This window comes from Sebastes fasciatus, chromosome 7 (assembly GCF_043250625.1).
Source record: "Sebastes fasciatus isolate fSebFas1 chromosome 7, fSebFas1.pri, whole genome shotgun sequence".
Lineage (NCBI taxonomy): Eukaryota > Metazoa > Chordata > Actinopteri > Perciformes > Sebastidae > Sebastes > Sebastes fasciatus.
The window spans coordinates 23,607,671-23,632,979 of NC_133801.1; the positions used below are offsets into that span (position 1 = coordinate 23,607,671).

Consider the following 25,309-nt stretch of genomic DNA (forward strand, 5'->3'; position numbering starts at 1 on the left):
ATAATTATGATATTGAGTGGATAAGAGAAAATGCAATACTTATTTCTGATTGCAATGGAACTTAAAGAGGACCTATTGTTCTTATTTTCAGGTTCATACTTGTATTTTAGGTTTCTACTAGAATATGTTTACATGTTTTAATGTTTAAAAAACGCTTTATTCTTCTCATACCGGCTGTGCTGCAGCACCTCTTTTCACCCTCTGTCTGAAACGCTCTGTTTAAGCTCCGCCCCTCCAGAAAAGCCCAGTCTGCTCTGATTGGTCAGCTGGCCCGCTCTATTGTGATTGGTCAACCAAACCAAAGTCTTTGGACTCTGCTCCAGCTCCGCTCTAACAAGCTTTGTTTGAGGGCGTGCCAAACTAGCTGCTAGGCAAATGTGTTACTTGGTGACATCACTACATTACGGAAGAAAAGGCGGGACTTCAAGCGAGGCGTTTCAAGCAGTTCAGGAGCAGTGTTTCAGTTGGGGAGAGTAACTTTCTTTCGCGTGGACTTTGGGCTTTGTAACTTTGCAGACCTTTTACATGCACAAAAAACTATATAACACACTAAAGGAAAGGGAAAAAGCACAAAGGCATAATAGGTCCTCTTTAATACTTCTATTCCACTATCTTTACAGAAATCCTGTAAATGTTACATAACTATACTAAACTTATCTGACAGCTATAGTTATAGATCATCTAATAAAATGTAACGTGTTGTTATTGATTTAAATGAACCAACAATTTACAAAGCTTGTAAAAGTAGCTCCACCCTGACTAGCGAAATCATTAAAAACAGGGCAATAATATTTCAATATGATTACACTCTGAAAGCCTCCTAATGAATACTCTTTACTTCGAATAGTTAATTTCACTGGCAATACATTTACATGTAGGACTTTTACTTATACGAAGTATTGTACTATCACTATTTTTAACGAATATTTTGCTCACTCTGTAATAAATACTGTATGAGACGGTGCGGGTTATTTAAAAATCTGCAATGTACAAGTACTTTTATTGTCAGAATTCAATATGAGTGTAAAACACTGAAGCTGAATGTACTTTGGCCTATTTCCTTTTTGTCATTTTTTATTATTTTCATTAATTATGAGCTTCCTCTGCTTCCCTCTCGATCTCCTCTGTCTTTGTCACAGGGAGGATGCTCAGGCACCAAAGCGAGTGTCGTGGGCAAAGAGCAACACCGGCTCAGACATCATATCCAAGAACGGCACGCTGTCCTCCATAGCCACCAGCCCGCGACCCCGAGACCCCCACCAGCCCAACTACCACTACCCGTACTCACCCACGTCAGCTTCAGACGCCGGTTCGGTGATCAACGCCTACCAGCTGCGGCCCGGAGAAGCCAACACGCTACAGGGGCTCCCCGGCTACAACATCGGAGGCACCCCGTCGCGCAAACACAAGCGACCCCCCAGCACAAACGGGGGCCCTCCGCAGCTTCTCAGGAGCCCCGTGGTGGCCCTGCCCAACAGGACTGAGGGGGCTCAGCCTCAGGTGCCGCCTCCACTCACTGTGCCCCCACAGATCAGCTCCTCCACCCTGACGCGCATGGGAGCCGTAGCTGTCATGGTGCCTGCTCAGAGCCAAGCCGGCTCGCTGGTGTAGGCCGGCAGGAGGACGGCGGTTACGGAGGGAGAGAAAGTATGCCTTGAAATGGAAAAGCACTTTCTCCACGAAGACCTGGAAGGTTGCGAGAGAAGAAGACGTCTCGCAGGTCCCTTCGGTTTGTTCATTTCAGTTTCTTTTTGTAAGAAATATATTTTTATTTACACTCTTATAAAGAGATCAGAATGATCCAGTAGCGTTATAATTTGTCGGCAGTATACATAAAACTGATTTCAGAGAGAGTTGTGTTAACTTAATACAGTGTGTCTGGATACTGTAAACCAGAACAGTTCTTAGAGTTTTGCAGTTCTTGCAAAATATAATGTTTTTGGCTACGTTTGTATAATAACTAAATATATACAAATTCGTATGATTTCATTTGTATGGCGGTGCAAAGATCACTTTTCAGTCACTTCGCTCAGGCTAACTGCACTAGTTCAAAATCACAATTCAGGTATTTCAACTTTATCTTTGACCCACATTCACGTAAGGGTTGTTTTATTTAACCTACTGTAACAATATCAGTGCGGTTCCTACGACACTGAGAGAACATTTATGAGTCTGTTGCCTGTTAATGGTAGTTGGAATGTAGCCAGAAGTAGTGAGTTTAACATGTTGAAGTTAATGGTTTCTTACTATTTTGTTCAAAGGTGCTTGGTATAACTTTGATATAATACTAAACATACGAGGCCATTATTCGATGAGACAATATTAGACCAACCTTTCTGCTAATGGTTGTCTTTGTTTTCTTGTAAGTAAACTAAACTCTGGAAGTAATGTGGCGGTGAGTTATTGATGCTGAACGGCTAAATGTAGCACTTTTAATGCAGGTTTTGATTGTTGATCATTTTTTCAATAAAGTGTTCTGGAGTGTTTGACTGAATTATAAATACATTATTACACATGCAAACAATTCATATAAAATGAAAATAATAATTCCCATTTAAAGGTGCAGTGTGTAGGATTTGGTGGCATCTGGTGCCTATCCCTCCGTTCACTCCTCCCTTTCCAAGACTGCGGTAACGTGAGGCGCAGAGTGTTAAGCCGTGGTAACTCCGTTCGCCTCGCTCAGAGGCCATCCTTACCATAATAACACTACTTTAAGAGGAATGGAAGTCAGACGGCGGCTGGCGATACCACGGTTTTGCACTCAGCAGCTCACGTCACCGATGTTTCACAAACGTGTCGGAGAACTACGGTGGTAACATACACCTCTGGTAACATAAAAACGTGAAAGGCTCTCTCTAGAGCCAGTGTTTGGTTTGTCCGTTCGGGGCTACTGTAGAAACATGGGGGAATCCGTGAACCCGCTCCCTATGTAGATATGAAGGGCTCATTCTAAACTAAAGAAAACACGATTCTTAGTTTCAGGTGATTATACACTAAAAAAAACATAGTTATGAATATTATATTCCATTTCTGCTAATAGATCCACCTAAATGCTAAACACTGTTCCTTTAAGCGTCTTTGAGTCCTTGAAAAGCGCTATAGAAGTTGAATTTATTATTATTATTTAAGTGGGATTCAGGGTGCCAATAAAAAGGCTGATTCCTTTTATGAAAGCTGAGATTATTTTATTTGGAGTGTGATCAGCAGACATAATTTTCAATGAGACATTTCAATACAAAAGGTTGTGTCTAGAAGGTAACCCCCAAGCTGTACAGCTGTCCGACGACCTACTCTAACCCAAACCATTCAAGGTCATTGCCTAACCTCAACCATCTCGCAACTTGGGGGTTTCTAGACACGACCTATACCCAACTCACAGTACAACACAACCCATATATTTTTATCCGTGGCAGCACGCCCGTCGTGTAGGGTAACAATACAGTAACCTTGAATATAAATATGATCTAAAAGGCCACTTTAGGCTCAGAGATGCTGAGACTGCATGTGATATAGACGTGGGATATACAGTAGAGTAACCACACTCTTTTATTAAAACTGAAGTTGGTGTTAAATCCTTTCCAGCAATGGAAAAAAAATAACCCCAAACTCTTTTGTAAAAGACCGTTTTAAAGAGCAGCTTTTTTTTAAATAGAAAAACCATTAAAGTTTGTATCCACACTAGCAGCTTCACAGGAAAATGTTTGGATGAAAAATCAAAACAAAACTTTTTTTCTAAACTATTCTTACATTATTACCACTACTGGAGCTGGTGACAGAGAAAATTCAATGTAGTTACCTAAACCAAAAGTTGTTTTCTTAGCTGTGCTAGTTTCATGGCTCTAGGGATGACAATGTCGGTAGGTCAGTCGCTCCACCACTTTGGTCCAGACTAAAATATCTCAACAACTATTTGATAGATTTCCATGTTGCCAGTGTAGCTAAAAAAATGAAACAAAAGAACCAATATTATACTAGAAAAACCTACGTTTCACTGACTGGTTTTACCCCAAGTACTCCAATGACTTTTGACACTTCTGGAGGGCATTTCAGGAAACCAGTCACACAGTAACAAATCAGAGATGAAGACCATTAACAATATGGTCATGACTCTGTCAGAAGATTTCTGGAAATGATCATCCTCATCACTTCATTTGTGCCTTTAGGAGAAACAAAAGGAGAATAAAAGAAGTCACACGAACTGGAATTGTTACAAAAACAAACACGATAAATCTGATACACAAGACACACAGAGTAGTAAGGCCACTGTTAGAAAAGCTCACCCTCTAGGATCTGATGTACTCTGATGTCTCGGACAAACTGCTGCACAGCGTAGTCTTTGAGGTAACCGTACCCACCGTGCATCTGGAGAGCCTGGTTGCAGATCTGTTGAGTAATAATACAGCAAAAGTGAAATCAACAGGTTTTTTTTGTGAAAATAAATAACTCCTATTATTACTCAGTGTTTACTCACATCAAAACACTCGTCTGTGGCAAAGAGTTTGGCCATGGAGCAGAGAGAAACGGCGTCAGGCCGGTTCTCCTGCAGCGCTGTCGCAGCTTCGCGCACCATAAGGCGAGACGCGACCAGCTTGGTGGCCATTTCTGCCAGTTTGAACTGAAGAAACTACACACATAAACACAGACAGGGAGAGAGAGAAGGATGAATTCAAGATAACTTTGATTAAATACTTTGGATCTTGGATCCTTGTATGAGCTTCTTACCTGGTTGTTGGAGAGCGTTTCTCCAAACTGCTTGCGTACTAACAGATGATCCCTCGCCAGCTGTACACTGGCATGCGCCGCCCCAAGAGAACAGGATGCTGTTGGAAGAGTGTTTATATAAAAACTGTTGTATGTCACCTGGATATTTTTTTGCCCTTAAAGCAAAAGTATGTAATTTTTTTGCAACAACAGGCGATGTTAGAACATCATATCATTAGCAAACATACTCTAATGTCATTTACACAGCAGTCTATTATTCTATTATCTATTATCTAAAGTTTGCTAACGTTATCTAACACTAGCTGCCACAAGCTACTGGTCATACCAGACCAAGTAAGGTTGAATGTATTGAATTGAGCAAAGATGGGTTTTACTGCTTTTGAATGAAACGTTCAAATAGTAAAAAGGATGAATGTGTTATTTCCTCTTGAAAAAAAGTTACATAATCTCACATTTAACCACCTCAAGACTCCACTTTTTTTTAACAATATGCATATAAATTATGCACAAATCTGCACCTGCTTAGAAGACTGACTCGCTACCGTTTACAAAATAATTATTTACATATACAGAAAATCTATATTTTGATTTAATTATTTCCATTATCAGGGTGATTCTTATCATTTTCTCTAGCTATGGGAATACATTACATATTTGGGTATCATTAACTATTGTACAATAAAGTGGTAACTACTTGGGAGAGTGTTTTCTTCCTCACCAATATTAATCCTGCCTCCATTCAGGCCTTTCATGGCTATGTTGAATCCTTGTCCTTCCTCGCCGAGCCGGTTGACCACCGGAACGGCACAGTCCTCAAATATCACCGCCCTGGTCGGCTGCGAGTTCCAACCCACCTGGAGAGCAGATTGATAAATACAGTAGAGAGACTGTGACTCACTTTTGCCATCTAGTGGTTATCTGCAAACATTAGCTACAGAGCAAAATAATCCAACACTAATGAAATGTATACCTTTTTTTCCTTTTTTCCAAAATTGAGGCCCGGAGTTCCTTTCTCTACCACCAAACAGGAGATGCCTTTGGCTCCTTTACCTCCTGTTCTGCACATCACAACATAGACGTCTGTTTCTCCTCCTCCGCTGATGAATGCCTGAAAGGTCATGAAGAGACGAGACATATTTCTGGCTCACTGTTGTCTATTTAAAGAAAGTATTTACGGTCATATAGGCCTGAACACCACATGAAATTACCTTAGACCCATTCAAGATGTACTGGTCACCTTTCAGCTGTGCAGTGGTCAGAAGTGAAGCAGCATCACTGCCGCTGCCTGGAATCAACAATCACAGGGTTATCGTGTTGTTGATCTTTAGCTGAAGTAGACAACTAACTAACTATGGATATATTACTATCCTTATTTTTTATTTCCCATATATAAGACTGACCTGGTTCAGTGAGACAATAGGAAGCAAACTTTTCCATTGAACAGAGATCGGAACAGAACCTCTCCCTCTGCTCAGTATTGCCAAAGGTGTCGATCATCCAGGCACACATGCTGCAAAGAAAGGAGCATACTGACAATTTGCAGTCGAAAACAGAGAAAATATATGTCACAGCTGTCATTATAGTGCACATGGAATTCATTTACTTATTTGATTTCACAAGATCAAAAAGCAAAATACCAAATACACCTGAGAAAAAAAGTCTAATTGATTTTTGGTTTGAGATTATTTGATGAAAATCACGTTTCCGTTTGGATGAATTTCCCAACAAATCCCTGTTTTAATTCCTATTATATGTTGTTTAAACTTAGATGTAGATGTAACTACAATATATGTATTCTAACCACCTCACAAAATTGACCTGTAACGAACCCTTTCAGACACAAAACTGGCAATTGATCCAGCAAATTTGGTTATTTGAGCTGCACACAACCAGTCTCAAGTCAGCTTTTACCGAAGAAATCCATCCTCTTGACATACAAACAACCAAAATAATTAGTCTTTTCATCATAATTTAGTTGCAGTATGAGGGCTCCGTACTTGTGGATACTGATGTAAGCTGTGGTGCTGACACATCCTGTAGACAAGGCCTCAAAGATGACCACTGTGTCCAGCCGAGAAAGACCCGATCCTCCGACATCCGGCTGAACGTAGATCCCACCGAACCCCAACTGGGCTGCCCTTCGCATCGTCTCTACTGGGAATATTTCCTGGGGGAAAAAAATGAACATATAAATGATGATGATGTTAAACTATGGACAAAGAATGATGTAATATATCATATCAGATAGATAGATAGGTAGATAGGTAGATAGGTAGATATAGATAGATAGGTAGGTAGATAGATAGATAGATAGATAGATAGATAGATGGATGGACAGACAGACAGACAGACAGACAGACAGACAGACAGACAGACAGACAGGTAGATAGATAGTAACTTTATTGATCCCGAGGGAAATTCAAGTTTCCAGCATCACAGTTCCATAGTGCAACAATATGTTATTAAAAAGGCAGTAAAAAAGTTAGTAATACAAAGTACAAATATACCAGATATAAAAATACAAGGAGATGAAGAAAACTGTTAAACGTGAATATAGTGCAGGGTAACAGCTGAGATACAGGACTATTAAAAAGTGAATATAGTGCAGAAGAGACTGTTAAAAGTGAATATATCAGCATCAAGACTTACAAGTACTTCACAGTTATGGATGATGGCGGTGCAGAAGTGCCTCCTATCAAGCCAATCATTTGAAAATGACAGTAATGATGGCTTAATTTTAGGATGTGGGACTTTTGTCGTCTCCATACGGAAACTGGATCTTCTACAGATGCTCACTCAGGAATACTTCAAGTGATGTTTGCATTCACAGAGGGTTTCTATTCTCTGGCCAAAGATTATGACATCATCTTACTTATATACAGTGTATGCTCTTGCTCCAACATACCTTTTGGTCCCACTCTGCCATGTGTGGAGTCATTTCATTGGCTGCAAAGTCAAAGGCCACTTTTTGAAACTCCTTCTGTTCATCTGTGAGTCCATGAGCAGCTGTCAACAGAAGAGAAGGAAACATATGGTCCATATAGATGAAATAATATGCCAACAGATACAGGTGTAGTATGTGCATGGTTGCTTTATATTCTAAAGGTTACAGATGTCTTTAAATTTCCAACATTTTGAGTGCTTTGGTTGAACAAAACACACTTTTCACACAGATTTTCAGTTTACTGTCATAGAGGAGTAAAGAAACCTGAAAATAATCACATTTAAGACGCTGGACTTTTATTTCCATAACAAATTTCAATTACTCAATCCGATTAATCTTTGCAGCTCTAAAACAGACATAAATGAAGGTTAAAGTGGTCACACAGTAATTTCAGACTTTTATTTGTATTTGATATATTTATTTCATTTCGGGTGTTCATTTGGCATGAATCTGCAATTTATATATATAGACACTCCTTATCTTATAAATAAAGAACATATAAGGTGCAAGGGCCTAGCACCCACTTTGAAAACAATTCAACCAGTTTAATTATTACTATGACTTACTACTATCATTACTATGGATAATCAGTCATAAACATTTAATGATGGTCTTACATTTCTAGAGTTTAACTTAAACCCGGGCAATCGGCCGGGCTTGATGCAAGCAGAGAAACATTTCACAACAACTATGGCGGCGCCCGTGTAACATCGCATAAGCTTGATTAAAGCTTGATTTATACTTCTGCGTTGAATCGACGCCGTAGCCTGACGTGCACCTCTCCAGAAATGTAACTACACGTCGCGGCGACGCAGACCGCAACAGCTGTGATTGGTCCAGTCTCTCAGCGATGCTGAGTGGCCAGGACCCCGGACAACCACAGAAAGTTCAACTTCTCTCTGCCTCGATCTTTTCAATGTTTGTTCACACAAATCCACTCAGATATATTTTCTCTTTTCGGCGTTCCAGTAATGTCAGTAAAAGTTCTGTGGTTCAACAGTTATTAGCTCCAACTCCGCTCAGTTTCTGTTTGTAGTACAAGAAGAAGAAGAAATTGAGTAAATTGAGTTTGAGACCACTGATTTAAATATTAAATAATTCAACTCAGGTTTGCTATGATTGGTCAACCGAGCCAAACTCTTCGGACTCCGCTCCAGCTCCGCTCTATCTAGCTCTGTTTGAGGGCGTCCTAAACTAGCAGACCTTTTACATGCACAAAATAACTACATATAAATAGTTTAAAATTTTAAAATTTATAAATAAACTATATAACACACTAAAGGAAAGCGAAAAAACAATAAACGCACAATAGGTCCCCTTTAACACATCATACAATCTGCCTAAGAAGAGGGGAGGTGCAAAACTAACCAATGACAGCAAGGTATTTTATTATTATAGGTATTTTATTTTATTATATTATTATAGATATCATTTAATATTAAATATTAAAGTTTTATCTTGTTTTTCTCAAACATATGAATGTTAGAGAGCACTTAAAGTGGTCTGTTAGCTGACAAAGTTCAGTTATGGTCACCAGGTGCACATCTGTCATATAAGAGTTCTCTTTTTCTGGACTTACGGTCGACACAAGAAGCTATTCCTCGTCTCTGTGGGCTCCTGTTGATATTAATGAATCGATGGTTCCTGCAGATGCTGGAGCTCAGTCTGGCAATCCTTCCTAAAGGTCCTACAGTCGCCATGTTTACCTCCACAGTGTGATGTGATCTGTTTGTCCGGGTTATGTCACACACAACCGGCCGCTGCTGCCTCTGCTGGTCGGGTCTAGAAGGGAACCAGCAAATTGGGGGAACTCTCGCGAGATGGTTATGGTTAGCCTATTGATCTCGGACAACGAGTATCGCGAGAGTTGCCTTCTAGACATGCCCACCACCTCGGCTTTCTCTTCTTCTTCTTCTTGGGTATTAACGGTGGTTGGCAACCAGCGTCATTACCGACAGCGTTGTCTTGTGCTTCGGAGTGTAGTTACTCCCAGGTACTGCTGGGAAATGTAGTTTAGTCTTTGGTCTGTTTTTTTTTTTTTATTTATTTATTTTTATTTCAAAATTACAGTATACATAGTAACAGCGGAAAACATTAAAAACATTAACATACAAACAATTATTTATCTTTTTTTATTTTTGCGATTATTTTATAGCCCCAAGCAGCCAGCTACTGCTGACGTTTTTATTTTTATTTTTTTTTTTTTTATTTCAAAATTACAGTATACATAGTAACAGCAGAAAACATCAAAAACATTTACATACAAAAGAAGCATTGCGAAAACATAAACAAAGAGCTGTGCCAAACATAAAAGGACAACAAAAATGAACAAAACCAACATAAAATTTAAAAAAACACGCAATAACAATAATAATTAAATAAGTAGATAATAATAAAAAAGACCACGCGAGAGTTTGACAATAATTTCACTTAAAAACATTAAAGATATTGCATACATTCATTGTTTTCATTGCTTTTTTGTTATGTGAGGAAGAGATTGTTGACAGATATAGATCCATTTCTTTCAGTACAAAGAAATTAGGCTTTTTTTTGGTAAATTTACACTTGTGAATTTGGAACTTCGCGTCCATTTCGAAAAAATGCATTACTGTATTTGTCACTGTAATCATAGCAGCCAAATATAATATTTCTATAATACGGTGCAAAATCTGAGAAAATGTTAACAAGTATAAAATTATTGTCATCTTTCTACAATAAATGAGAGCAAGTTTCAGGATGTGATTTGCAGAAGGAACAGTTTACATCTATGTCACAGCTCTTTGTTTATGTTTTCGCTATGCTTCTTCTGTATGTAAATGATTTTAATGTTTTCTGCTGTTACTATGTATACTGTCATTTTGAAATAATAAAACAAAAAAAAATAAAAAAAATGTCTATGGTCGCTTGTTGCTTGATAGTCTTTTGTATGCTTGTGTGCTGATGTGTTAGTATGTGCATATGTAATTGTATGAATATGTATATGTATATGCTTGTTTCTTTATTTTCCCATTCTATTGTTTTTTTATTCAATTATTTATGTTTCATTGTATTCTGCTGTTTATGATGTGAATTTCCTTTGGGCTTGATAATAACATTATTATTATTATTATTATTATTATTGTCTTTATACAGTCATGGTTTTCGAGTGTGTAATGGGCTCGTTGTTGCCTCCTGTGGCTGTCTGGGGGATAAAATCAACATGTAATCCTGCCCTCCGGCCTCAAGGGGGCAGTATTGAGCCTGTTATAGTTTAGTCGCACCGCAAGATGCGACAAAGAAGACGTCGCACTAGAAAACTTCCTTGAACAAACGACACAAAGGTAATATTTATTTTATAGCAAGTGTTTTCAAACATTATTTTTCGGTTCCACAAGAGAAAAGACTTCAATGCATTGGACGACTCAGTCCCAAACTAGGTTAATGGTTCACTCGTTGCATGTTGGAGATGGAGAAATAGCTGTTACAACACAAACGGGAGTAGCTGGCAATTAAATCAAGTGCACCAATAAGTTTGTTGACATCACATGTTGTTGGTTCATCCGCGTGTTTTGATTGCTGGACACTCACCTGTGGAGCACTGCTACAGGTACGATTTATCAATGTGAATATCTTCCTAATTATTATTCTATGATTATAAAACTGAATATATTTTGGTTTTGGGAGACATGATTTTTGACTTTTTTTGTTTCTGACATTTTATAGACAAAACTATTAATATCTTAAAAATAATCATATTATAAACATCTATTAGAAATAATTGTTAGTTGCAGCCATAGTGGCATATGTTGAAAAATGTATTTTTGTGGATTATGTGTTGACAGTATGGATCACATTCTCTATCACAGTGTGTATAATTTCATATTACAGTATCAATATATAGTGTGATGTAGTACATTTCTTTGGAAAATGAATTGAGAAATTGTTAATGGATGAAATGAACAGACAGGAGTGTTTTTTGTTTTTTGCTAATCCAGCAAAACAAATACCAAAGTGCATCATTACATTGATGCAAAAATACATGATACACCTTATTAATGGTGTATATAATAAACCTAGAGATGTTGGAGGACAGCAACTATGGTACGAATAAGAAGAATGGTAGACAATTTGATATCATTATCATCAAGGTATATATCATCATATCACCCAACCCTGTTATGGACAAGGCTTCATGTTTTAAACATGTTTCTTTATAGAGATGCCACCAAAGAAAAGGGCCAGAGTGAGCAAAAGAACAGCAAATTCAGGTGAGTAAATGAAGTCACAGAGTAAAACTTCTTATCTGGTATGTTAGTGACAATTATTACTGAAACAACAGGCAAAGGTGATGATGGGGAAACGGTTGGCAGGAAGAGGAAAGCTGCAGCCTCTGCTGAGTCTGGAGAAAAGAAGGAGAGCTCAGAAAGTCCACAGTACGATCGCTGGCTGATGAAGTCTGAGCCCGAGAGCCGCTTTGAGAACGGCATCGACATGAAGGTACGGAGCCTCATCAGCACAGTCTGTTGTTTTGGGGGGGGAAAATGTGAGTGGGCCGCTGCACTCGTCTGATGCGTCTGGTTTCATTGTGCAGTTCGGGATTGAAGATCTGAAGGCTTTACCTGATCAGACTGACTGCTGGGATGGCGTACGCAACTATCAGGTATGGAGTCACAAAACTGATGTTTACCTGAAATAAGGCACCGCTCTGAAAAGGTTTTCTTCTCACCAGCCTTGTGCAAATTCTTTTTTTTTTCTTCTTCTTCTCTCATTGTGAATGTTCCTCTGAATTGTCAATCATCTGCAGGCGCGCAATTTCATGAGGCAGATGAAAGACGGGCAGTTGGCTTTCTTTTACCACAGCAACTGCAAAGAACCGGGAATAGCAGGGATCATGAAAGTATGTCACACTCGTCCCTCCTGCTGATAATATTCTAATGATTTGAATGATGATATTTAGCTGTATTTCTTCTTACCAGATTGTGAAGGAAGCGTATGTGGACCACACTCAGTTTGACAAGAAAGACGTCCATTTCGATGCCAACAGTAAACCGGACAACCCCAAATGGAGCATGGTAAACTCATTCGGGAAGTAAAAGTACAATCACTAATAATAATAATAATAATCCAGCATTAAAGCTGATCTTGTTCTCTTCTCTCTCTCAGGTAGATGTCCAGTATCAAAGAATGATGAAGCGTTTCCTTCCTCTGTCTGAGCTGAAGAAGTACCACCTGCAGCACCAAGCCAAAGGAGGGCCTCTGAAGGCCATGGCGCTTTTTACGAGAGCCAGGCTCTCTGTGCAGCCCCTAACCGCCGGTGAGAGATCTCACTTTGTGTCTTCTTTCAGTGTAGTGTATAGTGTGGTGGGCTGGTTATGAATCCTCGTTGTTTTTTTGTCTCTGCAGAGGAGTTTGACTTTGTCCTGAGTTTGGAGGATGAAGAGCCTTTGTGAGGACCAGATGATGCTTTTGTGACAAAGTGAAATCATGAAGCATGAACGACCTCGTTTACAGTACTGTAGTGTGTTTTTTCTTGTTTCGTAAATATTATTAAATATGTTTTTTCCAGTTTTTACCTCTGAACATTACCAGAGCGAGCTTGCTTTTGTTGGACACTGCAAACGAAATCTTGAAATTGCGATTTGGATGCAAAGCAGCAGCAGCAGTATATAAACTATAATATATTTGAGTATGTAATGTTGATTATGGTTGCACTTTGCCCTCAGGACAGCTTCAGAACACCTTGTTTTATTGCCATCATTCAACCTGTAATTTGCGTATAGCAGCAATAAAAGCCATTTTCACATTATTTCCATAATAAAGTCCGCTGCTGTCCCGTGGTGATCAAGTGAGTGGGAAGATAAAAGATGTTCTTAAATGTATTCAGTGCTGTGTATGGGAGTATTATCATTATCTGGAACCCCACAGATCACCTTGTCCTATAATAATGGCCTCATATTCTTTGGCCATTATGGATAGCAATGATTCCCAACCTTTCTTTCCTCTCACTGACTGTTTTTATACCATTTTGTATCTTTTCTCAGTAACAGCTGATCATGAAAGGTCTTGTGCGCCAATGACTGAACTTTAATTAAAGGTCAGGATATAGTTGTTTGTTGTTTAACAGGAGGTGATGAGGAAGAGTGCAGTACAGACTACGTATTATAATTTCCTCATGGCATGGTACTGGTTCCTGGCTCGGGGGGGTTGGGGACCTCATGTCATCTTCAGATCAAAATGATTTTTAAATGGCCTGACATCAAATCTGTGTAGTTTTTGTAAAATTATCATAAAATGTTGATTGAGTCTGTTTTTAAAGCCATAACGTGGTGTTGAACAGTTGTGGTATTCGATCTGTTGAACTTGAGACTGTCGCCCTGGTCTTGCAAAAGCAGTTTGCGATGGACTGGCAGCTTGTTTTCCTGTACTCTTTGTAACATCATACACACCGCAATAGGGCTGCAACTGCAGATTATCTTTTATTATGGGTTAATCTGATGATAATTTTCTTGATAAAACACCAGAAAAGTCAGAACCATTGAATTTTTGGGCACTTTAGCTTACATAATTATTTTTAAAAAACTGATTATAAAATAGCTGTAGCACTTCCTCACTCATTCTTTGGTACTTAGAGAGGGAATTCGGATCCTTCCTCAACTTAATGCAGACCTCATTTTAGCAGATTCAGCCAGAAATTCTGGTCTTTAGGCCCTTTTGAGACTTCATTACTGTCTTAACTTCTCCGATTGAGGGTGATTTTAAGCATTCTGATACCAGCTGGAGTCAATATTCAATAACATCTCTACTTTAGGTTACCTGCATTCGGGCAGATTGTGCTTGCCTAATGATAACCAAACACCCACAGGCTTTTTTATTTTTTTTTATTGGTTTATTTTCATTGAAACCCCCTTTATACACTTATCATCTAGGCATTTGTTTATTATTGAAAAGGCCTTTTTTTATTGTGAAGCCACTTGGGAGATTTGTTTTTCCCAAGTAAATATTTCCGTATTATGTGGTTGGGAACTGGTTCTCAGGCTTCTCCCTGATCAGCTGGGATCTGAGGAATCAGTACCACCACATAGCTGCAGATGTTTTGTCGACCGACTGCATACTATTTAGTATGCCAGAAAAAAATGTATGTCAAATGCAGTATGCCAAACAATGTAAAGTGGTCGCGCACATCCAAAACCTTAGTTGGTCGGTGCTGGACCAGTAGAAGACAGCAATGAAAAATGTAGAAGGAGGTCCGCTCCCTTTAGTGCAATGTATTGGCACATCTTAGTCAGTGACGTTTCGAGCAGATGCTCTCCTTCAGACTGCAATGCAGTATGCCCAAAAATATACCAGGATGTCCTACTACATAATGGTTGCATTTTGCAGTATGCAAGCCAGCATGCTTTTCTGGCTATTCTGACCCACAATCCTCTAAGTTCAAGGGGAAATGTTAAGATTAAGTAGTATGTGCCAATTGTAAGCATACTGCATGCCAACAGTATGTACTTTGTAAGGGCAGCTTCGGTATGTACTAAAAGTAAAAAGCAAAAGTATGCAATTTGGAACACACCTAAAGAATTGTTTCCACATCAGTTCGCATTTGGTTCCTGAACGGCTCGTGCATCAATCACATGGCCTCTTCAACACTCTGAGGAACCACATGTATTTGAAAAATCTGAAGAAATACCGACCTGTTCAAAGCGGTCATCAAATATTAACTGTCTCTCAATGGCAACACAAGCGTTGGTGTGATGTAGTCAGCTTCATGTGGTGGCTTTTTTCGTTATTGTCCTCCAAGACTGTTGAGGTTTATCATGTCTGTCACAAAACAACAAAGTCTAAAGTTTTTTTTTTTTTTTCATTTGGCATCAATTTATTTAACTTTCAGGGACAAGGAATAATTAATTAGCATTTTGCAAAAGATAGATAGTTCTACTGTAACTTTTTTTCTCTGGTTAAAAGACTAAAATTATGTTAAAGAGGCAGGAGGATTTCATTTGCTTGATACACGTAGGCACAACTTTCAAGTCTCTAATAAAGAGGATACAGTGGACTTCATACTATCAGACCTTAATACAAACACCCTCTCCTAACACCACTGGAATGCCGAGGCAAAAGCATATGAACATGAACATGAACGGTCATTTTTGTGGCACCGTGTACTGTATAGTCAACGTACACAAGCTGGAACAGGACACAAGGTTTTAGCTGGTCTTATTTACAGATCAAAACCAAAAAAAAACAAAAACAAAGTGTGGAATAATACTTAAGCCCTCTCGCTCAAAAAAAGAAAAGTTTCCGCTTGCATTAGTTTTTTGTGCAAACACGTACAAACAGAGAAAAAGCAGTGCAAAGTTATCTCAGCTGTCTTAATCCTATAACAGTGTTAGGAATGCGTTCATTAAAGGTGGAATGTTGTAGATACACTTTCTGAAAATTCATGACAATTTAGTCGCATTATTTAAAAGATTAGAAATGAATTTAGTAACTTAAAAATTCAAGAATATCACATGAGAGGTTTTAACACAGTGGCGACAGGTGATTAGTTTGATTCCCATAAAGAAAAGAAAAAATGCGTTAATGAGGAAGGACAAGACCAGCAGCCTGAAGCCACTTTGAATGCCTCATGCAAACTGTCATTGTTCACATACTGTATGCGTTACTGTATGTCGGTCTCCCTTCTTCCTCCCTTCACCAGCAGCGGCCGCTACAAATAAAACAGCTGCTTCACCAGATGTTGCACAGTTGACGGGTCCCTCCGACGCAGACGCTGTCGAGTCTCGTGAGGGTAGACTTGGAGGGGCTGCGGCGCTCTACCCGCTCTCCTCCTTCGCAGCCTGTTCCAGGGCGCTCTCTGAAGCGGCCGAGCCCTCGAACCTCTGGGAGGCGATGGCCGCCTGGTGAGACATGCTCTTCCTCACCACGTCCCCTTTCCTCCACAGTGTGATTTCCTGCGTAAGGAAGTGTTCAGAGTTTTTTTTTACACTTTATGTACTTTATTTTTAGATGTCCCTTTATATAGGCTCCTTATCCATAAAAGCTAAAGACCATGTCAGTAATCCTGCTGTTGTGCTCTTCAGTGATCTTACTTTTATAAAAATCATATTAGTAATGTTTTTATTTCAGCTGCAAAATTTGCCGATAGCAAGAAACTCATACATGCTATAATTAACTAGAGTGGATTCCTGTCATCTGTTGTCCAGTCAATCCAGGGACACTTTTGTACATTTGCAATAGCGCTGCAACTACTAATCGATTAGTTTTCAACTATTAAATTAATCGCTAACTATTTTTGATAATCCATTAATCGTTTGAGTAATTTTTTATTTTTTTTTAAGTCAAAATTCTCTGATTCCAGCTTCTTAAATGTGAATAGTTTCTGGTTTCTTTACTCCTCTATGACAGTAAACTGAATATCTTTGAGTTGTGGACTAAACAACACATTTGAGGACGTCATCTTGGGCTTTGGGAAACACTGATCGACATTTTTCATCTTTTTATAGACCAAACAAATAATCGATTAATCAAGAAAATAATCAACAGATTATTCGACAATGAAAATAATAATTATTTGCAGCCCTGATTTACAACAATTTAATTTATTAAGTTGTTAACTTTGTTATTTGCTATACACATGAATAAAATAAAGCTTCTATTTGAAGCAAAATGCAATGCTATACTTTACATCCAAGGAGTGACACTGACTGATTATATGTAAACAATATTACTCAGATACGGATAAGGATGTTCCTTTTTTTAATCAAAACCTTAAATGTGTTGCTGTCAACAGAACTCATTTTTTCCTGGTTCGACTCGTCATAGCAGGAAAAGCACAGCTGCTGCTAATAACATTAACGAGGACTCAGCTCCATCGATAACAATAATAACCACCAATCAGGATGCTGGAACTAGCTCACCGCTCATTATAAATGTAATCAGTTACGAATGTGCTTTTCCTGCAATGACATGTCAAAATGTGTGCTGCTAAACAACTCAATAGGAAACAACTGCTTTGTCCAAGTTTCATATTACATACTAACTGCATACAGTAAGTACTATATACTATTTACCCTAGTTTACTGTTAAGGGCATGAAATACTAATTATTTATTAATCTGTTTATTTCTTTTTAAGATTTTTTTTTATTGTCTTTTTTTGCCTTTATTCGACAGAGCAGCTGAAGACAGGAAAGGGAGAGAGAGAGAGAGAGACAGAGAGAGAGAGAGAGAGAGAGAGAGAGAGAGAGAGAGAGAGAGAGATAGAGAGAGAGAGAGAGAGAGAGAGAGAGAGAGAGAGATTTTGCGTACAGCAAAAGAAAACAGGTCAGACTCAAACCCGTGCTGCTGCAGTGAGGACTCAGCTTTAGTACATGGGCACCCGCTCTACCAGGTGAGCTACTAGGGCACCCTTAATCTGTTTATTATGTTTTTGGAAACTTCATCAATTGCTGAGTTTATAAAATGTCAGAGGATAACAATAATAATAAAGATTGCTTGACAAATGACTGTTCAATGGATTGTTAAAATTGTTGTGGATTAATTTTCTGCCAATCGATTCATCGATTATAATTGTTTCAGAACTAATACTGTTTTTGCAGTTAGTATACAAAAATCAACATACCTTTATACCATTTTATGCTGACAGGACATGATACAGTATGTGCGCCGACAGACATTAATTAAACCGCAACTTTAAAACTTAAAGCTAAATGTGTTTCCAAAGATTTAATGCTTATTTTTTGTCATCCGGTATCTCTCTGTAGCTCAGATCCCACCTTAAAGTTATTATATTGCTTTACGGCCCAATACTCAAACCATGTGTGTGTACAGTAGTATTGAATTGGGACACAGCTAGCATTTGTCCAACAATTTTACTCTACAGTATGTTTCTCTTCCTATCTTATCTATTCCATGCAAACACTCAGGAAACCCGACCAGGGGGTATTATACATGGCCAAGTAATCCAATATCTGCAGCAGAAATGTAACTATATTTATAGTGTTAGGACCAGGTATTACATTTATGTGGATGTTTCTAAACTCAGATTACTACTAGAAATATATTCAGATTATTATAAAACATGTAAACACACTGACTGAGCCTGATGATGAGCCGTGGTGACTCTTTTGCTTCGAGTATCATCGTTAATCAGTAAGCCTACCTGTTGTTTGAAGTAACGTCTCTCCTCCTCGTCGATCAGCACCAGGTTCAGGTAGTAGCGCACAGAGAACTTCTTGTTGATGTCTCGCATGGTGGGAGTCAGATCATAACCAGCCAGAAATAACCGGATGGGAATGGACTCTCCTGAAATATGAAATACACATTGACCGGTTGGATGATGAACAGTAAATCTCGACTAAGTGACGTGATGCTTCGTGATAAAAATAACTGACTGATATCCTGAATAAAAAGTCGTTTACCTCTGACCGGAGCTCCGTCCATGATCTCGTACTTGGCGATGGTGTCGTTTTCGTGGTATACACTCGGGCCGGTGCCCGTTGTCTCGCGTTTGATGATGTCGATCTCCATGTGCTTGATCTTAATCCTCACCAGCAGGAAATAGATTTTGCCCACAATAACATCTTTCAGATGGTACCTGTCAGAAGACAAATGAAGACACGAGCAGAAAATGAGACTGAGGGCTGCAAATAATAAGAAGCTTAGTAACCGAGCACTAATATTAGTTTCAAACAAGAATAGTATTTGATTGTTTCTCTAGTGTCTGGAAGCTTTACACTGCTAATAGACAGCATGAAATAATATTGCTGGTTTTCTTTATCTTCTATGATAGTAGACTGAATATCTTTGGGTTTTGGACTGTTGGTCGGACAAAACAAGACCCTTTAAGCCAACATGTTGGGCACTGGAAACTTGCAATTTGCACACATTTTATAGATCAAGCTAGTACACCAACACTCATATTTCCAAAAGGCATGCAGGGACGCTTTTGATTTCGTTGGTGCTTCATTTTCTGTAATGAATTGTTACCATTTTAAACCTTTGATTTACTGATTTTCTTTCTTCAAAGGACACTTTATTAATTCAGTTTTAAAAAAAAGTGCCATGAAAATAATGTCTATTACTCGTGTGTTCACTTTAACAACTTGGGTAAATGAAATGATAATGTTGTCGTGTCTTCAGCGCTTGAACAATTAGTTAATCGATTAGTCGATCAAGAGGAAAATTAGCTGACAATTGAGATAGTCAATTCAGCAAAAATGATAAACATTATCTGGTTCCAGATTCTCTAACTCATCATTATAATAATAATGACAATTATTTTGTTTCACTATTTTCTGATATATACCTGTAGATTAAACAGTCGGCTCATTGAAAAAGAAAATAACTAAAATGAATGGTTTGGAGCCCTACAAGTCTTACTTGGATTTGTTGTACTCAAACTCAATGTGGAGACAATCCTCAATTCCAACTTCCATCTTAATGGAGGAGTTGAGTTCGGGGTAAGTGCTCAGTGTGTGCACCACGATGTCCGTCTCTTTACTGATGTCATTTAGTCTTCTGATCACCGTGGCACGGAGAAAATATCTGAAAATGGAACAAACAAGAGACTGAAAACACTGTTTCCACATCATCACATCTAAGCCATAAAACATATCCTGCACGTTAAATATAGGCAACATGTTGATGGTTAAACAGTGACACTTGCAGTCACTCATTTCAGCGCCTATAAAGCAGAGTGAATGATCAAACATACCTTAGCTTGACATTCTGGCCTGTGTAGGACTCGTAAGGTTTTTCCACATGAGTGAACTCAAAGTCGAAGGTCTGCGACTGAGTTATTTCACCCGGTCTCGCAAGATCTTTCACCAGGGACACAAACTCATGATGGTTTCCTCTGTCGTAATACAGCTCTAGAAAAGAAAGAAGTTATCAACAAAAGCAAAATAACAGACATACACTTTTAGCTTTTAAAGAACATTTAAAAATACTGATGTTAATGATAAAGTTTTGGACAGATATACAGGGATAGACTTTAATTAAAACTGAGCATTTTGCATATATCGGTACTTTTGGTGCACTTTTAGTTATTAATAGAAAATGTATTGAACCAATCAACAGTGTTCTATTACGTTGACATATTGTGAGGAGAGTGTTGCTGTTTTTCTCTTCGTCATGGCAACGGTCCAAGGATAATATTGATAACGTTGGAGAGGGCCTAGCCCCAGTTTGTGCCTCTCATGTTTTACCATTACATTCCACACTCGGGGCTAAGCATACGATTTTCCTAAAAATATATATTTGTAAAACCCAGAAGGTTGTTTAAAAGAATCCTCAAAGACTAAAATAAGATAAGATTTTTAACCTGTTGTTGGGAGCCAGAAATAGAATATCTCTTCGCTTAGTTTGTTCTTTCCAATATGTTAACATTTTGCTGGTGTTTTACAAAAGGAGCAAAGAGTTATGTCACTTCTGGCACCCTTGATTAGCAAATACGGTTACATCTTCAAAAGCTGGTTAGTCTTCTTTATCGTGGAGCAAATATTTCATCATCCAGACGGTTGGAAGAGTCTTTAAATAAAGAGTCTGGAAACACCTTCAGGAAAGTGGAAATTGTTGTTGAAAAACTGTCTTGTTCTTTTCCCCCCCAGGGACACTTTGTGTTTCTCTTTTTAGGGAAAATGGGATGCTTAACTCAGTGACTCTAATGTAATGGTAATAAATGAAGAGGCCCTCTCCATTTGGATCCTCCCCTTGACAAAGACACTTCTCTCCGCAATATCTTCAAGTGATATATCACTTTGCACCCTATTGAACTGGTGCAATTCATTTGCCATTAATAACTAGAGGTGCACAAAAGATTTAGGGTTGTGTACTCCTATTGATTTGAAATATAATGTTCCATCCCTACACTAATACTTTGTGTACAGTCCCTAATAGTACAGTTCTGAGGTCTCTACACTGGCTCCCTGTCTCTCAGAGAATTGATTTCAAAATACTCCTGCTGGTTTACAAAGCACTAAATGGTTTAGGGCCAAAATACATTTCTGATCTTCTGCTATGTTATGAACCATCCAGACCTCTCAGGTCATCTGGATCAGGTCTGCTTAGTGTCCCAAGAGTCAGAACTAAACATGCAGAAGCAGCGTTTAGTTTTTATGCACCAAATATTTGGAACAAGCTCCCAGAAACCTGCAGGACCAACTCCAACTCTGAGTTATTTTAAATCAAAGATTAAAACTTTCCTGTTTGCTGCTGCCTTTTATTAAACCAGATAATGATCTTATAAACTGCACTAGAGCTTTTACTCTTGAGTGTTATATTCTATCCTAGCTTTTATTTTTAGCTTGTTTTTATTTTCTAATCTTTAATGTTTTTATAACTGTTTTAATTATGTCTTAATGTTCTTTTGCACTTTGTCGCAATGTTCTTGAATGTTTATGTAAAGCACTTTGAATTGCCCTGTTGCTGAAATGTGCTCTACAAATAAAGCTGCATTGCCTTGCCTTAACTATATTCAGGGTCTAAAATTAAGTTTTGTTCCTCACATGCCACTGTGGCAGGTTCACTGAACATTTCTACTGGCCACACATTTTTTTTTTGTCTGCCACTTCTGAAATCTATGTAGAACGCTTTAGGTTTTTAAACACCAGGGCTGTGTATTGGCAAGGGGTTTTATTTATTATCACGATACAAGGGGTTATGATTCAATATATTGCGATACTGTAAGCAAGGCAAATTATTGTGATTTTTTGTTTTTATCTAATTTTAGGAAAACTGTCATAGTATAAAGTCACACCGCCATATGCATCATCTGAATAATTTTTTTATTTACTTTATTATGTAATCAGAATAGTAGGATCTGCATTTGCATTTATTACAGAGGATGCATATCTTTGCAACTGACTGACTGAGTTAGTCTTTGCATATAAACTATTAATTAGAAATCGATTTGCAATGTATTTTTGCACTTTTGTCACAATGTGAATGTTTATGTAAAGCACTTTGAATTGCCCTGTTGCTGAAATGTGCTCTACAAATAAAGCTGCCTTGCCTATTATGGTGCATAACAAATACAATGTGTATTAGCAGAGGCTAGACTGTGCTGTATGAAATCACTGGTGAACATATGTAAACATGTCAACAAGTTATGTGTATGTTTACCTACCTATTTGTCCAACAAACTCGATCTTGATGCCCTGGTGCTCCAGCCTCTTGCCTGGGTTCTTCAGAGTCACATTCACCTTCCCACTGACAGTCTCTCCATCATAGAACAGAAAGTATTTGTCTTTCTTTCCATCTTCAGTCTTGTGTTCAGCCTTCTTCCTCGTCTCAGCGTCATTCAGCACCACATCAATCTCTGCACTTTGTCCAAAACTAAAGAAACTCATCTTGTTGTGTGAACTCTGATATGGTAGCTTTACTAACTAACCCAGAAACCCTGCTGTAATGTTTGTAAAGTAACACGTTATAAGGCCTGCAGGGTGCACAACCTCAGTTCCCTTTCACAGCACTAAACTTGCTATTAAACATGGAGCAATGTGAGATGTGTTAGAGATAAGTCCACATTAGCTACATGTCCATACAGGCGAGGAGAAATAGCAGCAACACGACGGCACAACCAACAATAATACGTCCATTAGCAAATGAGCTATTTATCCTTTTCTCTTCTCCAGCAAACCTTTAATATCACCAGTAAATAGTCTGCTCCAGCCACTAACTCGTCTGCTCCGCTCTGGACACACTCCTCGCTGTGTGGATAGAGATATTACATGTTTGTTTTCTCTGAGAAAAGACGGTGAATGTTGTCAAATGTTCAGGATGTACGCCACCTGCACTGGGGTAACTGCTTCCGGGTGGAGCTTTTCAAAATAAAACGGAAGTGTTTTTGTGGATGGAGCTCCAAACCGGATGTGAGCGCTTTTTTTTTTATATTCAAATACCTACATTCATATTTATAGTATATTACTTTGTACTTATTCTTTATTTGTAAGTAAGTAACTAGTACCACATTAAAAAAAAAATAGTAAAAGTCCTGCATTCAAATTTTTACTCAAGTAAAAAAAGTATTAAAGGTCCCATATCATGCTCATCTTCAGGTTCATACTTGTGTTTTGTTTTTCTACTAGATAGATAGATAGATAGATAGATAGATAGATAGATAGATAGTAACTTTATTGATCCCGAGGGAAATTCAAGTTTCCAGCATCACAGTTCCATAGTGCAAAACATGTTATTAAAAAGGCAGTAAAAATGTTAGTAGTGCAAAGTACAAAAAAATATACCAGATATAAATTTGTAAGTAAGTAACTAGTACCACATAAAAAAAAAATAGTAAAAGTCCTGCAATGAAATTTTTACTCAAGTAAAAAAAAGTATTAAAGGGACTATTTGTAACTTTCAGAAATGCTTCTTAACAGCGACACATGTGGCCTTGAAATCAGCGAAAGTCAGCGTCGAGCTCGCGCTTGCTCGCTCTACATAGACATGAACGAGCATCGCTCAAAACAGTGAGGCGACAGACGTCAGCTAAAACTACAATATCACTCTATATTCCAGCTTCTTGGCAGTAATGTTAGCTGACCAGACGAAGGTCTCTCCATGAACATGATTTAGATCTGATCCTAGTGTTGGCTTTTCCTGCTCAGCGCAGGCTTCAGCAGCGGGGCTCCTCAACGAGTTACGATATCGCCTTCCGACCGCAGCAGGCAGCCGAAGACACCGGCAGCCGGTCGGTAACGAGACGATAACGTAACTCATTGATGAGCCCCGTCACTTCACAAGACACGGAAAACCTCTGATGGTCTGGAGGAGCTGCAGCATTTATTTCTGCACAAACGTCGACTGTACATTCACTAGATATTCTCAGAGCTAAACTAACTCTTCTGCAGTGTGTAGTGAGCGCGCGTTCACGTCTAGAGGTGGAGCGAGACAGCGAGGACGCGCACGCTGTCTGAGTGAAGGAGAGCAGGCAGCGGAGACGAGGCTCCGGCCACACACGAGTGCGCATATGCGAACGCGCATGTGTGCCGACCCGCTACATTTATACGCTTAAAAAGTTACAAACAGTTCCTTTAAAGGTCCCATATCATGCTCATCTTCAGGTTCATACTTGTGTTTTGTGTTTCTACTAGATAGATAGATAGATAGATAGATAGATAGATAGATAGATAGATAGATAGATAGATAGTAACTTTATTGATCCCGAGGGAAATTCAAGTTTCCAGCATCACAGTTCTATAGTGCAAAACATGTTAGTAAAAAGGCAGTAAAAAAGTTAGTAGTGCAAAGTACAAAGTACAAAAAAATATACCAGATATAAAATTACAAGGAGATGAATAAAACTGTTAAAACTGAATACAGTGCAGGGTAACAGCTGTGATACAGGACTATTAAAAAAGTGAATATAGTGCAGAAGAGACTGTTAAAAATGAGTATAGTGCATTATTATCTGTCCTGCAGACCGTCCTCCAGAGTTGCAGAAATGCTGAAAACGGGCTGTGTGTATTTCCCTGTGGATTGAGTGTTTTGATACTTTCACAGTATTTATATAGGACAAGCCTGCTTTATAATAAAAAAACATGAAAATCTCACTTTTTTATAATATGGGCCCTTTAACATTTAAATGTAATGTAAGTATCAAAAGTAAAAGAACTCAATATACAATAGAATGGCCCCCATCATTATGATATTATAATACTGGATTAAAATTA

The 25,309-nt window shown here is 38.5% G+C and overlaps 4 protein-coding genes across 7 annotated transcripts in view; 2 read left to right on the top strand and 2 right to left on the bottom strand.

Moving 5' to 3' along the window:
* esamb (endothelial cell adhesion molecule b) overlaps positions 1-2,494 on the top strand; it is a 58,413-nt gene extending 55,919 nt beyond the window's left edge. For all 3 annotated transcript variants that reach the window (XM_074642342.1, XM_074642341.1, XM_074642343.1), the window contains exon 7: positions 1,140-2,494. In XM_074642342.1, the coding sequence (XP_074498443.1) occupies positions 1,140-1,611 (472 nt within the window). In that variant the 3' untranslated portion in view covers positions 1,612-2,494. The remainder of the gene's footprint in view (positions 1-1,139) is intronic.
* A 669-nt stretch (positions 2,495-3,163) lies between these two features.
* Positions 3,164-9,426, bottom strand: acad8 (acyl-CoA dehydrogenase family, member 8). Its single transcript, XM_074642345.1, has 11 exons — positions 9,246-9,426; positions 7,628-7,728; positions 6,720-6,889; positions 6,123-6,232; positions 5,931-6,007; positions 5,693-5,830; positions 5,441-5,576; positions 4,723-4,820; positions 4,472-4,624; positions 4,281-4,383; positions 3,164-4,157 (listed from the first exon to the last, which is right to left on the bottom strand). The coding sequence occupies exons 1-11, from the start codon at positions 9,364-9,366 to the stop codon at positions 4,102-4,104; spliced, it is 1,263 nt and encodes a 420-aa protein (XP_074498446.1). The 5' UTR covers positions 9,367-9,426; the 3' UTR covers positions 3,164-4,101.
* Positions 9,427-10,865: 1,439 nt separating this feature from the next.
* thyn1 (thymocyte nuclear protein 1) lies at positions 10,866-13,451 on the top strand. 2 transcript variants are annotated; one of them, XM_074642357.1, is made up of 8 exons: positions 10,866-10,986; positions 11,863-11,913; positions 11,985-12,142; positions 12,237-12,305; positions 12,450-12,542; positions 12,622-12,717; positions 12,809-12,959; positions 13,049-13,451. In XM_074642357.1, exons 2-8 carry the CDS (start codon positions 11,865-11,867, stop codon positions 13,093-13,095), a joined length of 663 nt encoding a protein of 220 aa, XP_074498458.1. In that variant the 5' UTR covers positions 10,866-10,986; positions 11,863-11,864; the 3' UTR covers positions 13,096-13,451. The 2 variants fall into 2 exon arrangements, with proteins under 2 accessions (XP_074498458.1, XP_074498459.1); XM_074642358.1 differs by lacking the exon at positions 10,866-10,986 and adding an exon at positions 11,004-11,252.
* A 2,032-nt stretch (positions 13,452-15,483) lies between these two features.
* vps26b (VPS26, retromer complex component B) lies at positions 15,484-23,454 on the bottom strand. Its single transcript, XM_074642356.1, has 6 exons — positions 22,765-23,454; positions 20,353-20,509; positions 20,019-20,183; positions 19,058-19,233; positions 18,799-18,941; positions 15,484-16,590 (listed from the first exon to the last, which is right to left on the bottom strand). The coding sequence occupies exons 1-6, from the start codon at positions 22,985-22,987 to the stop codon at positions 16,453-16,455; spliced, it is 1,002 nt and encodes a 333-aa protein (XP_074498457.1). The 5' UTR covers positions 22,988-23,454; the 3' UTR covers positions 15,484-16,452.
* Positions 23,455-25,309: the final 1,855 nt, after the last annotated feature.

What these genes read in the sequence shown, in the direction of transcription:
- acad8 (XM_074642345.1), bottom strand. Translation starts at nt 9,366, where the DNA reads ATGGCGACTGTAGGACCTTTAGGAAGGATTGCCAGACTGAGCTCCAGC. An exon ending in GCTTACATCAGTATCCACAA is followed by an intron (nt 6,233 to 6,719) that starts GTACGGAGCCCT and finishes CTTTCTTTGCAG; the next exon opens with CATGTGTGCCTGGATGATCG. An exon ending in CCACAGACGAGTGTTTTGAT is followed by an intron (nt 4,384 to 4,471) that starts GTGAGTAAACAC and finishes ATTACTCAACAG; the next exon opens with ATCTGCAACCAGGCTCTCCA.
- thyn1 (XM_074642357.1), top strand. Translation starts at nt 11,865, where the DNA reads ATGCCACCAAAGAAAAGGGCCAGAGTGAGCAAAAGAACAGCAAATTCA. An exon ending in ACAACCCCAAATGGAGCATG is followed by an intron (nt 12,718 to 12,808) that starts GTAAACTCATTC and finishes TCTCTCTCTCAG; the next exon opens with GTAGATGTCCAGTATCAAAG. An exon ending in TGTGCAGCCCCTAACCGCCG is followed by an intron (nt 12,960 to 13,048) that starts GTGAGAGATCTC and finishes TTGTCTCTGCAG; the next exon opens with AGGAGTTTGACTTTGTCCTG.
- vps26b (XM_074642356.1), bottom strand. Translation starts at nt 22,987, where the DNA reads ATGAGTTTCTTTAGTTTTGGACAAAGTGCAGAGATTGATGTGGTGCTG. An exon ending in CGAGTTTGTTGGACAAATAG is followed by an intron (nt 20,510 to 22,764) that starts GTAGGTAAACAT and finishes TTTCTTTTCTAG; the next exon opens with AGCTGTATTACGACAGAGGA. An exon ending in GGACGGAGCTCCGGTCAGAG is followed by an intron (nt 18,942 to 19,057) that starts GTAAACGACTTT and finishes TTCATATTTCAG; the next exon opens with GAGAGTCCATTCCCATCCGG.